A 17029-nucleotide genomic window follows, 5' to 3' on the forward strand; every position below is an offset into this window, starting at 1 on the left:
AGACCTGTGACTTCATAAGATTTCAACTTTACTAACATAGATCATCTGAGAATTCACATAGTGCAGGCCATGATCTTCTAACTAATGACACTCTCCATTTGGAAGACCTTTACCAGTCTTCAGAAGTTTACTTCCAAAAACCTGCTGCTTTGTTACCACTTTAGCAGCTGACATTAAAAGTCTTACCTCTGTCCCATACTTTTATTTTAAGGGAATACCTTAACCTGTCTCTCAGAATCAGGAAACCAAACTCACCAGCATAGCATGAGGTCTATCGTGAACACCTATCCGAAGCAACTGCAAAGAATTACCTTATGCTTATCTGCCATGGGTTACAAAATCAATTTTCCCCAAATTACGAAAATTTAATTACTTATTAGTTCAGACTGTTTTGACCTCATAAACTCAAGATGATTATGTTCTTTTCCTTCTAAAACTCCCAATGCAGGATTTTAGAGACCAAATAAAAAAATTGTCTAGGATCTATTTTTTTTTCAACTTATTATGTCAATACAACTAAATAAACCCTAACAGTTTACACCTGGCAAAGAATAATAATTTCTGACAGGCTCTTCCTGGATTGTTAGAAATCTCAAAGCTGTTGACAATTATTTGTTTTCTGTTCCCAAACCTCATCCAGACTCATCTTCTGGAAAACTTTGGATCCTAGTGCTCTTTTTTTGCATTAAATCAGTCAATGCATCATGTACCATCATAGGGTCTTTTTTTCCCTGGGCACAAGATACACATTGAAAGAGATAACAAAGTTAGACTTAATACTAAAAAGATAGGTTTTTCTTTTATAATTTTCTTTTTTTGTTATTCTTTCCTCCCCCCCACCCTTCCCTCCCTCCCTCTGAACAAAAGTCCTGGGAAATGAGTGCCTGTCAAACCTGGTCATGCTGCAAAGAACTTTGTGTGAACTTTGCAGGAACAAGACCTTTATATACAAATTCACACAGGTAGCAGCAGTGCAGTTTCCTGGAATGATCAGCTAATTATGTGCCAGCCCGATACTAGTGGAATTACCCATAGAGATTAAAGGACGCTCCATTCTCTGTGTAAAGACTTCTTGCCAAGGCTGCTGTTTCCACCCACTGTAGTTTATTTTTGACATGTGGACACTAGTTCATTAAGGTCAATGATTCATTTTACACAGTCCAGTAAAGAGCCTTCTTAATGAAAAAATTTGGCTGATGGTCTATTATAGCTGGCATAATAAACAGCTGACTAAAGTATTCTAATGTTCAGTGAACAATGATAAAAGTGTCTATTAAGGGTATGTATCTATGCCAAATACAATCATATATAATCAGCCGCACCAGAAAAGACTGTCGACACACTGGAGAACATCGTCAGTCAGATGATGCATCTGCTACAAGTGGCAGCTGTTGTGCTCTGAAGTGTAGACAATTAGACACAAATATACTCCTTGGGCTATTTGCAGCACTCAAGCATGGTATTAGCTGACACCTGTTATAGCTGCAATCCCTGTATTTTTGATACCTACCCATCATAATTATTGAAAATACAATTTAAGAAATCTAAAGACATTAGGTTTCATAAATCATGGTGAGCATAGCTGCAATACTGTGTGTATTTCTGAACTTTATTTTAAGAAAGGCCCTTTAAATAGTTCAGAAATGGTCAGGCTATATAAAATTATAAGCCTCTTACTAAATTCATAAATGCCAAGTACCAAATGTATTTACATGCAATGTACTATGCGCTACAGTGTAAATTTTATATCTAATTATTGAAGTAGGTATTAGTCATATTGCAAATAAGGGCATGTACATTTTATGCAGAAGAAATATCAATTATGTGAACAGGAGAATCAGAGAAAAAGCCCTGCATGGAAGATTATGAAGAAATTGAGCATAAATCTTTTGCCTTTCTGTAAAAAGTTATGCATGCAATGAGCTTATTATTGGATTTTTCTTTATTTGACTAGCTCTGGATTTTCTTTCATATCACTAGATCCTGTGATAATTTTTGTTAGATTATGACCCCTCCGATTTTCACTAAGCAAAAATTTTTTCTTGTAACGAGGAAATAATCCAGAGGTTTATCAAATTATTTTATGTATATATATATATAGAAGAAAAATGGACTACTGCAGATGTCCCTTAAAAATACCAATAATAAGTTGTTATTAAAAAAGTATTTTCTATTAAAGTATTCCTCAATCTAGAAAAATAACATGCCCATATAAGTCAGGATAGGTTATGAAACTATACCCAAATGCTAGGGGTCTTGCATATCAAACTCAAAATTCTTAAGCTCTTGAAGTGTGTTCATCATTAATTGAAAACAATGAATACCAATCATTCTTGTACAAAATGATATGTCCACTTACTGATGTGAATACTGGTCACTTAGTTGTAAACCTTGTGAATAGTCTCATAAAACTTGTCGAAGATTGTTGATTACTAGCAGTTAAAGGTTTAAATATTTGTTCATAAGACCGAAACCTTAATAAAATGCTAAGAGAAGGCAAAGTAATTTCAATTATACCCTGTAATGGAAAAACAAACATTTGAAAATGGCTTCACTTTTTCCATGCAGAAAGTACTGATCCATTTACTGCGATAATTTATGATGATTAGACTTTCAGTAGTAATTCAACTTTAAAATGAAAACTAAACAAAACATTTTTTCATGGAAAATGGGCAGATGCTTTTTCTCAGACTCTGGACTTTAATACTCTAGACTGCTGTAGAGAGGTTTTGTTCAGCTCTCTGAAGAGCTCTCACCCTGAGAAGATACCAACCACAGGGTACCTACTGGAAGCCAATTCCCTTCACTCCAATGATGGCTACCACACAGCTCCATGCATATCACAGGAGGAAGGAATCACCATCTGCAACAGCTGCAAACACTGATTACCAAACAAGCACCCAGCAGGACCCCCTGGAATCTTATATAGCTTTTTAAGCCCCTTTTTGACCTTGATGGGGCAAGAAGATAGGCTGGACTGGTAAAAGCTGGAAACCTATGCTGGCAAAACACTGGGTTAAGGAGAGAAAACTTCCATGAGACTGATGCAGCTGGAAAACACAGTGGATCAACCAGAATATTATACTTAGTCAGGCATTTAGAAAGTGAAAAATTCAGCAAGCTGCCCAAAATACAATGTTTCCTTTACTATTCCCTAAGTGTCCCTCAATATTCTTCAAAGGCAACATTTTTTTAAGAGTCCCTTTTCCCCTACAGTTTTTGTGTCTTAACTCACTGAATGTCCAGAGAGCAACATAATTTATGTCTGCTGAATACATGGGGCAACTTTTATGATTTTATTTTATATTGTAATACTCTAAGAATATGAGGATATGCAAACTACAATTAGAAAAAAATATTACTAAAAAAGGAAGAACTATGAATAGAAATTATTTTAAACCAGATGGTAAAAACTAAAAATGTTGCTACAACAGCCTGTTTTTAATAATTTTGCAGAAGGAAAGGTCTAGACAATGGTCTAAGACCATGTTTTTCTTGGTTTCTAGCAAAACCTGTTTCCTGTGCTATGAGAAGTGTGGTTACATGCATCTGTAGAGCGTCTGAGACCTTGAAGTGTGCATGACCCTTGTTGTCAGGAGGGATGAACAATGCCAGAGGAACATGTGTACCCTCTGCCACAACTCTTTGAGGGTAATAGATTTTTAAAAAAACCCTCAGTGGTTCTATTAAGACTGCACTTTAATTGAAATTGAGCCAGTCTGCTGGCACTAAAAATTAAAAATGTTGTAGAGGAGTATTTATTCTAGGAGCTGGGTGAAAGCCAACAGGCACATAAGAGCACCTGGTTTGGACTGATGTGACCCCTGAGAGGATGTGGTTAACATTCAATGTGTCTGTGAAAGGCCAGGAGGAAATAAACATCACAATCACAATAAATAGAGTAGACAAACCAGACTGCTAGCTGGGCCAGCTGATTGGCATGTGCAATGTCAAACAGTGGAGCTAGGGCACAATTCACAAGTGCTTCTGTGCCAGGACTGCAAGCCCAGCACAGAGGATGGGGAAAGTAAGTTCTTTACTGCTGATGGCACTGGAGATATTCCCACACTCAACGCATTCTCTGAAGGGCCTAGATCAGAGGGATCAGATCACTAGAGAAATACATGTAGAAGTATTAGACCAAATAAAATAGGTGTTAGTTAGTATGTGACCATAACTGGATGGGATTAATCAGAGAGTTCTGGAGCATTGTAACAAGAAACTGAAGAGCAGACTGGAACTCTGCAGTTTGACGAGACTTTGGAAAAAGTTGAAGGGGGTATGCTTAACATTTACAGTAGTGGATAAGGTGGCTGCAGAACTATTATTCATCGAATAGTTGTATCAGGGGAAGGTTCAGGTTTGAAATTAGGAGGCCTTTTTTTACTGAGAGGTTAATCAAATACTGTAAGAGGCTTCTTAGAAAGGCGGTTGATGCCCCAAGCCTGCCAGTGTTTAAGAAGCATTTGGACAATGCCCTTAATAACATACTTTAACTTCTGGTCAGCTCTGAAGTGGTCAGACAGTTGGACCAGGTAGTTGTTGTAGGTCCCTTCCAAATAAATATTCTATTCTGCTCTACTGTCAAGGATAAGAACGTCAGTGGCATAAGTGCACTGATTGGGTGTTTTCTCCAGAGTCCCTGGAAGTCCAGTGGGAACTCTAACAAAAGCAATATCTAAGATGTTTTATTCAAAGGATGATTAGGACAATTTGATTTGGAATTGTGAAAAGATCTTTATATTTGGCTTATAAAGTGAAGTGTTACTTCAATGTGTTATTTTATTAAACTTGAGAACTTAACTACATTAACCTGGAGAACTTTCACAATATTAGCATTTACTACAGACTTACAGGAAGTGTCCTAAGGAGTTAGAAGACTAATGGGTAGAAAGAGGAAAAGCATGAGCTGAGTAATCACTATGATTGAAAGCACACAACTAAATTAACTAAATTTTCTTTTCAGAAAATTATTCTCTCCAGTGTGCAACTTACAGTCAATTCTTATACACCTGATAACCAGATCTTCCCATACACAGTCTGATACTACAGGGGTGACGTTTTCATGGGGCAGGACTAAAACCTGTTTTTTACTTCCTCTTCTCCCTCCACACCATGATTACCGATTATTGCAGGTGTGAAGAAAACTCCATTCTCCATTTGTCTGAGTCCTTCTGTGTCCCACAGTAATAAACAGTATTCATGCAGCTCAGTAACTTGCTACAATTTACAAACCAATTTCTTGTTTGTTTTTTAAATCCCTCTCCAAGACTCCAGTGCTGTGGAACAGCTGGCAATATACAGTGGCCATCTGCACTACCTTTATCTTTTGAGAATTCAAATTGATTTTCTTCAGCCTAGCATGTGGAGTTAAGGGGTGCTCATTGCCTGATGATGTGCATTCACACCATGCAACATATCTAGGAAGATAATTTTAGTACAAAACCATCAGGATGAGCAAACTGCACTGTGGTGGATGAACTGTGGAATAAAGCTGCTTTTGCCCCTTATGTGCAGGGTAAAGATATTACCCATGTGTCAAGGCTTCAAATATAGATCATTTCTAGAGCTGGATATGTGAAACACAGCCAAATGCCACTGATTCGCTTTGCTGCTTGATGGCACTTGTCCTCAAAGACACAATAGAATACGTTCATATAAAGTCAGCAGTGCTTTTTTGGACTTGCACAAGGCACTTTCAACATCACAGATGCCAATAGAATTCAAACCAGAAGTAAAAATGAACATGATGCAGTCAGACAGTGGTGCATAGAAGCCACACTCAAACCTGAAAAGGGAAATATTGATTAACGTTATCTTCTCAAGTGTGGCTTTACTCAATTAAACCAGATAAAAGTGAAGCACTGTGGAATATTCAGAAGGGTCTTTCACCTTCATTATTTTAAGGTAAGTAATATTTAAAGCAGCAGGGTATTGCCTTACTTGTCTTGATTTAGGAAGATTGATCCAGAAATATATTTCATCATGCTCCTAACTTCAAACTTCAGAAGTTCCATTAAGTTTACTGGAATGACTCACATAGTTCAGAGCTTTGAAGGAGCTTAACCTAAATGTTAACTGGAGTGACAAAACTGCATTCAGGATAAATAGATCCAAAGGACAAGCTCATGTGCTTTAAATAATAGAGCAAAATATATGAACTCTGCACACACAAAAAAGGTCTAAACATCAAAAAGTATATCCCACTCATACAAAGGATATGCAAGACAATGGAAAACCACATAAAACATGAAAAGAATTAGCATGCAACTTCTTTTCCAGGTTAATTATGCTAATAGAAAAGTTCAATAAATCAAAGGTGCACATTTCACAGAAGTTTATACTAAAGAATTTTATTTACATTTATTTAAAAATTGATATAACTTAACTTGTCATACTTCACAACATGATAATACATTATATACTTCTAAAAGGGAATAATACACCATTTAGAAATTTTTCTTTGGAATGTAAATACTTTGTCATCACAATAATCTAACCGAAGTGATATTTGTTAGGCAAACTGTACAGTGTCAAATTTAATTAAATGTTTGCTTGTTAAGTTTCCTAAAAATAGATAGGAAAATTGCCTAAATCAACTGAAATTATACTGTTCTGTAAAATGTGAGAAAATGTGATTTAAATGTATTTTTCCCTTTCAGTTCTCAGAAACATATGGCCATTAATAAAGTTTTGTGGTTTAGACATATAATTTAAATCTCTTAAAAAGTACAGAATGTACTATAGTTAAACAAAAAGATAAACCCCACATTATAGTAAAGTCATGCAAGATTTTGGAAACTGGAGGTAAATAAACAAATCATTTTAGGAAGCAGCTCCAAGAATCTGGTTAATTGTGTGGTGACTTGCTCACTATGTGACGTGCATGAGAAGACATGCCTATTATCACAGCAATGTAGAAAGGACTGGGATGGTGCCCTAGACTTTCCCAAAGAAAAGTGGAAGTGCCAATAGTTTAACATCAGAATTTTAGCATGTCTACCGTGGTCCAGCAGTTTTTTGCTAGAAAACATAAAGATGAGGTGGCAATAGGAATCATAGAGAATAAATACCATTATGTAAAATTTGCACTGCGTATGATCAATCTAATTCGTAAGTAGAGATATAAACTATTTCTTTACAAGGTGATATAAGAAGAGGATTCATCTGGGCTCTAAAACTGAAATGTGATGTGGGTAGACAAAAATACATTATGCGTTTAAAAAACCAAAAATACATTATGTGCTTCAAAAAACAAAGGCTTTCACTAGTCCAGTCCTTTAGCTGGTGGATCTACCTTTCATAACACAAGAAAGCTGCTTTTGCTTCTGAAATGTGGGCCTGCCTTTTATGCATATATTTTTATATATATGTGTGCATAAATATATATATACACACACACTTTTTGTGTGCTGTGAAACAAATCACAGCAGAAGTTAATGCTTTCTCCCAGATGTGTGAGGAAAAAAAAACTGATAGAAAAAAAAAAAATACATAACAGTCCAGACTCTTACCTCACAGAAGCCCCTGCAAAGCGCAAAGCAAAAATACTCACCAACTTGTAGACTATTCTCAATTACCTAACTCTTGCTACAGCTATTATCTAGTTACAATGCTGTAGGCTAATGTAAGCCTCAGTGACTCCCTCTTCTTCCATGACTGTCCTTTTGTACATGCAAACTCCTGTCTTCAATATCGTTTCCATAACTGACAGCTTCCACAGCTGTGCCTCTCATCACAGCCAGAGTAGCAACAGAGGTTTTTCGATATTGCCTGTACCAACTCTTTCTTATGAACAGTATATTTCTGGTCTTGGAAACCATTTCTGAATCAATGGCATCCTGAAGCTTTGCCTCTGCTTCCTCTGCTTTCCTGTGCATCATATTTGATGAAGTAAAGAGAAATTGCAACACCAAATAACTGTCTATCCCTATAAACTGTAAACCTCTTCTAATATCACTGCCTCTTTTCCACATGCCTTGATTCTGTTTCATGCTCTTTCTCTGTTTACTGTTTCAGTTGTATGTTCCCTTTCTTTCTCCACATTTCACTCCACTGTAGCAGTAATGATTACCTTGAGCAATAGCCCACTCCCTGCAGCAAGGAATAATGTTAGCTTTAGTCACTACTGTCAGATTTTTCTCTTCCCCTTTACACTTAAAAATAAGGATTACGGGAAGTCTGAAGATAGTCCGCCCAATGAAACCCTAGCCCAAATCCCAACGGTAAAGATTCATTTCCCTACCTTAACTCCCCCTCTGGAGGAGGGAAGGGAAGCACAGCATGGTCTACTCAGCATCTCTAGAAGTGACTGGGAAGATCAGGGATATCAAATCTATTGCTTACAGACTTAGTGCAAGTCCTCCACCATGAGGAAGATACCGGGCTGAAATATGAAAAGCCAGTGGCAGTAGATTTTTTTTACCATTTCCTTTTATGGCTTATCTTGGAAATCTTGTAATTTTTTAATTTGGTTTTGACAAATGACTGAAGACTGCACAATACATTTATAGCTCTCCATGTGTGGGAGTCAAAGTGGTACCTGTAGTTGGAAGTGGGAACAATGTTCAGAGGGAAAATTATACTAATGTTAATGATGCCTTTTAGAAAAACAGAGTAAAAACTCACAGACCATGGCATAGTGTTTTGCACAAACTTCTAATGAACATTTAAAACCCAATCTGAAGGCATCAAATTTGTCAGTGTTTCCTATTGTCTTTGCCAGTGTCTTAATCCATCCAGGTGTACTGAACTATTTACAGCTTTTTCTTCCATAAACAGACATACACGTGTAAACAGAGGGTTCAATGTCACCTTCTATTTGAGAAGTATAAAATTCATACTTAGGTTACCACTTTTCTCCTTTAAAAAAAAAATAGCCAGGAATAGAACAGTAAAATAAATTTCGAGTTATTATTATTATTATGCATTATTATGCATATGGAAAAGTCTAGGGACTTTTTCACTTAAAAAATCCACCCTTCATTATATTTCAGTTGTGTTCTGTTGCAACATGGCTGGTTTGGACTTACTACCTATGCACTACTGTCCTACCCATTACTCTGCAGATCAAAACCCCCACTGCCTTTCTGTCTGTCTATCTATCCAAGCAGACCGTGCTGGCGATACTGTCTTATATACCCTGAGGAGCACAGAGCTGGAAGGTATCCTGACTGCTGTGTTCACAAAGCCAAACTGCTGTAAGAGACCCTCCACCCTCACATGAGCACATGCCTCCACATCTTGGTCAGTTCTGCAACAGTGTGGGAGATACTACCACAGCTGCTCCTCAGTGATTACTTTTTTATTTTCAAAAAATGAAAAATATCACAAGAGAGGATAGTTTGCATAAGTGTCATTTGATATGTTAAATACATTCATTGAATGACAAAACTTAGGAGAAATGAAAAGATTTTAAGAAGTTTATAGTCCAAAACATTTCACTGCTCATTCTAGTAAGTCAGTCTAAAATTGGTATTTACCTGTGTTTGTTTTTCCTTCTTATATAACGTCTTCGTCTTTGGCAGAAACTTCCACAGGAAGGAGCCTGCTAAAGAGACTTAGCTAAATCCTTTCCATTGCCTGTTCTTCTGTTATTTGGGAAGAAAGGATGAGGCTAAGAGGGTCAACTGAAGCTCAGGTGAGGTAAGAGTGAGTGGGAGTTAAGGGGAAGGATTTTACTTCCACTACTTGATGTAGGGTTTGGGTTAAGAAAACTGAGTAAACATCATGTAAACAGAAAAATATGTCTGTCTTTTTTTTCCAGTTCTGAAACATATACATAAAAATAGCTTATTGTGCTAGAAAGCAGATCTCTCAGTGGTGAAGAATGAGTGTATTCAAGCTCTCAACATACAATTAAGCACAGAAACAGAATGTTTTGCCTTTAGGAATGATCCTCTAATGCTTCCTGTTCTTTAATATGTTCTAGATGATGCTGGAAACTGAACTTCCCCCTCACAGGTCATACAAACAAGGAGGTATACAAGTGGTTGAAAGGCACCTTTACTCTTGAGATCAAGTCATGCATTAAATAAACTTGAGTAAGTCAAAGCCCAAAATTTTTTTAATATAAATTACTCTCAGTGCTTGAACATGTAAGAATTTGAGACACCAGAAGAGCTGGACGCTCCTTAAAAAGGTCAACTGCCTTTAAAAACTTAAGTTTTCCCAAAACTGAGGGAAACTTTCTAATTTCAATTTATTTGTTTTTTTCTTAGGCAAGTAAGCTAGCCTTAACTGTAGTACATGTAATACTGACTCTAAAGCAGACACACAATGTATGCTTTTACCTTGGCTCTTCTGAAATGTTTCCTGGTCCTGGTCTATATGAGAAAGGTACTGGCTAAAGTTCAAATAATTCTTTTGAATTCAAACATAACATGGTCACTTGAAAGTTTCAGAGACCCTGTTTTACACAGGTAACTTATAGTCCTGGTATGGACTGTGTTGAAACAACTCAAAATTTACGATGGATTTTTTTCACTATACCTTTAAATTATTTTTCAGTGTCACTAGGTTTTGCTAGAATGGACTAGTCCAAGCCTGAATAAAATGGCTAAGAGTGATTATTCTTACTGGATCAGCTCTTGTGTTTCAGTAACTTAAGACTTATCAGAACCTATGTTACTGATAGTTCTATACAATTGTTGCTTTTATACAGAAATTACATTTTTTTTAGACATTATGCAGCTAGCTACTGTCCAGCTACTGTGGAAACTGTATCATGGCGTCAAGGAGCTCAGCACAAACAAACCACCCAAATGCTCACCCTGCTTTTCGCCAGGGCTCTGTGCAAGGCTGCGCTGTAAGCAGAACTGGCACTATCCTATTTAAACGTAGACAGGATTTGTTCAAATTCATGACATCACCACAAGACCTTTCACATGAGTTTATAAATGTCAAGTGGCTTGTGAATTGCTGCAGTTTAAACATAAACATACCGTTTATACTTATTCTGGCAAGATACAAAGGAACTTGAGTAGTGTAATATGCTTTTAGGATAGATGAGATGCTGCACTGTAATTTTAACTTTACTAATGCTGATGTCGAAATAAAACCTATACTTCTTTAAAATTGGATTTTCTTAACGTAAGTACTGCATTTAAATGCAGAGTCTGTCATTTTCAAAACCAGTTTTGAAACAAAACTCTAATATATTGTGTGTGAGGACAAAAAATTGCAAAACAAATGGAAGATATTACCATACAGCTAATGTAGACAGAAGTAAGGCAATACATACTATAACACACACAGGAAAATAAAAATCAAATAAATATATATAAAAGCCATAAAAAATTATAATATATTATCCTACATCTTCCCCTCACCCTTAGAAAGTTTCTCACTTATTTATCCTTAAAATGAATTCTGATATGTTTTCTATTTTAAGTATCACATTTATTTACGTTTATATAGTAGCACCAGATGAAAATGCTAAGACCAAATGAAAGAAGTACAGGAGAAACTTCAAATTGCCTGCGTTAATTACATGCCATAAAAGTTCTAGCTTTCCAGGAAAAAGCAATTTCCAACTTCCAAAACCTTGCTATTATTTTCATAAAACAAAAATCCAAGGAAAACAAAATAAAACCTCAAAGTTTCAGTGTACTGCTTTTGAATAATATTATCTACAATTATAAGACAGACAGTCCATTAAATAGAAAAAAGATTTGTTTTACATAAAGCAAAAGAGTACAAAAGCACAGCTTTTGTCATTTGGTAATATTGCAGTTTTACAAACATATTGCATAGTATGTGTAAGAAAATAGTTCCCATCTTTTTATATATTTATATACACAAGAAAAAACATTACCATGAAGGTTACAAAACAAAAATGGTTAGCATATCTTTACTAAGTACTTATTGAAACAATATGACACGCAAACTTTGATCGAAGTTACATATGCACTACAATGAATCAGCTGATAACAATTCCATAGTCTAAGGTTTGGGGGTTTTGTTTTATTTATTTAGAAAATGGTTTAGAATTTAGAAATAAACAAACCAAAACATAAAAAGCATACATGGTGTTGTCAATTTAATCTCTTAGACATCCTTCATTAAATCCTTCTAGACATTTATGGCTGTATCATCAACCCAGATTTAACAGCCCTCTGCATCTAAAATGGTTTAAAGTGAATTCCATTACCCAGTCAAGCCACTGTTTTGATCACAAAACAGTATAACTTCAGTTGGAACAAGCAACATCTTGGCATGTTTTGGAATACATACTCTCTTGTTTTCTTAGGAACTCCAAAAGATCATCAAACGCATGAACAGTAATGCAATTGCACCACACTAACAGAAATGTTAAATCCTGGAAAAAGTGAACAATCTACAGCTCAAAATGCTGCACAAATCTAAACTATGTTACAGTTTCATGTTGTAATTACAACTTGTCATCTCTTCATTCCAACAGAATTAGTAGAAGCAGCAGTGTCATAGTGTTAGATATAATAGAAGTGTCAGTCTTTGGTCTTATCACTTAACCAATGAATGAACTGCAATACAAAACCATACAGCTAACAGTGCTCAGAGAGGTTGGCTGATGCTTTTATTTTTCTTTTTTTAAACAAGAAAGAGACAGTATCCTATAATACCATGACACAGATATTTTTACAGAAGATAAATCTATTGTATGTATTAAATACATGAAGCTAATAAGGTCTTTTCATGTATTTCGTTGTTCTCATTGGGATAGCCCTGAAGAAGTCAAACAGCTGCAATACCATCTATTTTAGTCACATTTTTTTTCTTTAAATTGCACTAATATTAATACTTAAAAATATCCTTAAGTCTTCAATCCTTTCCTACAATTGTCACAACAGAATAGGCTGTTAGTAGGGAACTCTTGCCTTAATCAGAATAAGAAGTGACATCTCTTTTCTAAAATACACTATCCAAATATTCAGTCAGATAAGCACTCTATCTAGGGATACATTAGCTGGGGCCTCATCATAACCTGAATGTTAGATATTATAAATGGCCAACAAAGATTGAAGTAACCTGGAGAGAGGGCCAGGAATCTATGAGGATGGCAACAAAAAGAATCTGAAAATTTCCTATGGCTTCGCACACACTGACCTTAGCAATACAAACCCAGCACTCAAATAGCACAGCTGTGGCTCCATGTTTTAATATGACATTTGCACTGAGATTTTCTGGTTTTCTTCCATCTGAAAAGACATTGTGGGATCATGCCATTTTTCACGATATTTTTTTGGGTGCACTATAAGTGGATGAGTTCTGCTATTAAGGTTTCCACTATTGCTAGCTTCAAACATTCAAAACCAGTGGATCCATTTCTCCTTCCACTTGGGAATGATGAAGCCGTTTACAGATTAATGGTGTTTAAATTTTTCAGTTGTACAAATGTGTTGAAATCACTTTTCCAATACTCTCTGAAATCACATGGGCTAGAATATTTTTTTTAAATAAAAATTGAGATTTTCTCCTCCATACAGGTTTCAATGGATTTAAAGTAAAACATCAATATTACGAAACTCACCAGAATATTAAGGTATTATGAGAACTTATTATGCTATCTCATGGGTTGCTGAAACTCTCAAATACTTCTGGGTTCAGACTAAAGGGACTACAAGCAAGAAAATCCTGACAGTGCAGAGCTACGTGGACTTACTGGCTGGGCTTCCTTGAGTTCAATGTGCCACCCACAACTCTGTGCTAAAGTTTCATCACACAAATGGTAAATTACTCCAGCCATGCTATTAGAATGAATTTTGTAACAAAAGATTTTCTTTTTTCTTTCTGCTCATTCCCACCCAAGTTTGTGTAAATTTTATAAAGGTTGGGTCTTTCCATCCAATGGGCAGAAAACTTTTTTGTATGTATGACAGGTAAATAATCTTACAAGGCAAAGAGAAAACCAATAAGCAATCCTTAATGAATTCATGACAAAGAATCTATAACACATCCTGTGGGCTTATTTAAAGTGAAAAAAAAAATCTTAGTCTATTTGTGTGCAATTTGTAAGAAGCCACAATTTAATTCACCACAATGATTAGTCACTATCATCTGTTCATCTTTTAAGCAACCACTATACGTATGTGTGCACACATACATATAGATGTCTCCTCATGCAGATCTGTATGCTTTTCCTCCTAAAATATCATTTATTCACATCACTTTCACAGTACCATTCTACTACTCGTGTGCATGCAAGAGAGACATCTATTTCCCTACTGTTTTAAAGGTACATTGTGTGGCTACAATTTCTAATGTTTTATTATCACTTCCTTTGTAATTTGTATCTCTTTCTATCCCTCTTACTAAAAATTCCTCAGGTTTATCATATATTTTCTCGCAATGTTTTCTAATTTTTTTTTCCAAGTGAAAGAAATAATAAATCAGCTGCTAACAGCCTCCTTTTAAAGAGATAAAATAACCAATTCAAAATCTTTGTTTAAGTGGTGGAAACTGCAAGAATAGAATTCTTGCTGTAGGGTGAAATTCACCCTGCTGGAGAGGACTATTAGAAAGGGAAGCACCAGTCAAGCCGTGGGTACGTCTTGTGCTGGTCTTCTGCACAGGAGTGAGTTTCACCTGAAGTGAAAACATAATCAGCTGTATTAGGTGCTAATAAAACACAAAGGTAATCACAGTATTAGTTTGCTCTTTTTTTTTTTCTAAGAAAAAAATAATTGTGTAGGAATACCCACCTTGCACTGTCTGCCCTGACCTTAGTGTTACCTTGCAAAAGCCATCCTTGCATTGGTGATCTTACATTCAGAAGCCTCTACAGCTAGGTGATGTAATTTAAAGGATAGAATTAAAAAGGACACTTACCTCATGTAATCAAGCCATCTTCCACAATAGGAAACATTTTTATACTGTTTTATATTCCTGGATTCTGCAAGTTTCAAGATACTCTTGTTAATCAATGTTGATAAATTTACCAAAGCATTTTTATAAGATTTGAATTACCAACCAAGCCAAACAAGCATGAACATTCATACAATAAAGAAATCCCATGTCAAACTTGTCAAAAAAGGGAGTCAGTAGCGAGATCTGAGTGCAAATAGGGCTGCATAATTTAAGCACAGACCTGATAAAGTCAATGTAATAGCAATGTACTTTTTAATATTGAATGACATTTAAAATGTGGGGGTTTTATATATTTCTATTGCTTTGAAAACCTTAGCAGCAGATGTTAAACAAAAGAGAATAGTAAATGTGAATGTCATACCAGTTTTTAGTGCATTGCTGCTCAACTTTACACATTACATTATTACTAATGTTTGTACTGTGTTCAAACGGCAGCAGCTAGACATAGCTGGAAAATGGCAAGATGCACCTTTGAACATCTTCTCTTGGTTTTGCATTTGCCACTTATAAACACAATGTGAAGAGCAATACACTGATCATCTAACATATCACCAGTATTTCCTTCTTTATCTCGCTTGTCTATTCAAAAAACTGTACGTTCTAATTAAAGCAATAGCTTTGCATGCAGTAGCCATGAAAATAATATATAAGGCCATTCAGATATGACAAACAAGAGCAGATGTGTTATTAACTTTGTAAGGTAATATTGCTGAGTGCTTCCAAAATTTACCTGGTGTACAAAACCCTAGACTTAGTAGACAAAGAGTAACAACACACTTTTAAAGAAACCAAACTCAAGGAGGGATTCTGTCTCTTTGTGTTAAAAACCATTTACGGAATTTAATTGTTTAGTAAAGCAAGCATCACACAATGCTTCAAAATTTTAAAATTCAGGGATAAAAGTTTACATCCAAAAAGATGAATGGAAAATTGTGCTTTCAGACAGTAAAGTTATTTCTCATACAGGGGGAACCAATTCATCTCACCGTAAGATTCTGGGCAAATTTGTTTATGTACTTCATATATAGATGTGCAGTTCATATCCAGGTCCTGCAAAAATCTAAAACTATGTGCTTCACTTGATGTAGCAAAGGCACCTGTGTTATTCTCCCTTTTGGACAAAAGGTGATATTATGTTCCAGGTTTCCTGATGAAGAATACTTTGATTTCTGAACATCTCACTCCCATCTCTATGTTGAGTGGCAACACAAACCACAAGAGAAGGCAGCGCTGTATTCCTGCTTACACTGGAAGAAGTTGCTCTGCAGGCCGTTTGAAGCGTTGAACTTGTCACAAGGGAAACCAAGCAGAACTGTGAAGCAGAGGGATAGTAACAAAAGGCTATTCTGGTGTGAGGATAACTTGGAGTCATTCTAGCTCCACAAGCAGATGTTGCTACTGGATTGACATGTGGAGCTTGCTCCTGCTGGGGACAGGTAAAGTTTACCATTGGGACAGATGCAGAGCTCATAGATAGTCTGGCGAGGAGCTGAAGAGCTGGGTGAGGAGGAGGAGGAGGAGGAGGAGGAGGAGGAGGAAGAGGAGGAAAAAGAACCCACTGGTAGATTTCCCAGGCGAATTGTATCTGCGTTTAAAAATATCTACAAGAGGGGAGGAGAAAAAAAAGGAGTAAGTCAGTTTCTTTCAGCATTGTCACATATTTATAGTGGTTTTAAGCAGCCGTGAAATTATAGAAGTATTGAAAAAAGAAATATTTTGTTAGAATTATATGAAAGATTATTAGAACTACAAATTAGAAATACGTATTTTTATAAATAAAATACCTGTCAACATTTCTTGGTTTTCAACTGTGTAGTTATATACACATGAATACACATTACTACACTATATGCAAATGCTTCACCCAACATGTTTGCTTAGATAGAAGCAGTGTCATACAAAAGCATTTTGACAATATTCTTGAATAGATTGAATTTCCATCGTACATTTTCTGATTAAAATTTATTCATTCATGGCAGTAGCATATACTTGCTCTGGAAGAATTTATATTTTAATAAGTGTGAAGTGATATTAAAACACATTCCCCAGTGTGTTCCTGTAAGCAGCTGGAAATATGTGCTGAACTGTGCTAAATTGGAGGCTTAAACAATAGCTACATCCACAGAATAATTAAGTAATGGCACACAGTCGTACGCACAAAATAAAGAGCTTATTTGACCTA

At 35.9% G+C, this 17029-nt stretch overlaps 1 protein-coding gene across 3 annotated transcripts in view; it reads right to left on the reverse strand.

Moving 5' to 3' along the window:
- Positions 1-16220: 16220 nt before the first annotated feature.
- Positions 16221-17029, reverse strand: part of SGCZ (sarcoglycan zeta) — a gene marked incomplete at both ends in the record, with an annotated part of 428666 nt that continues 427857 nt past the window's right edge. For all 3 annotated transcript variants that reach the window (XM_084267065.1, XM_084267066.1, XM_084267064.1), the window contains one exon: positions 16221-16448. In XM_084267065.1, coding sequence (XP_084123191.1) covers positions 16221-16448 — 228 coding nt within the window. The remainder of the gene's footprint in view (positions 16449-17029) is intronic.

This window comes from Gallinula chloropus (genome assembly GCF_964237585.1).
Source record: "Gallinula chloropus genome assembly, chromosome: 7".
In the NCBI taxonomy this organism is placed as follows: Eukaryota; Metazoa; Chordata; class Aves; order Gruiformes; family Rallidae; genus Gallinula; species Gallinula chloropus.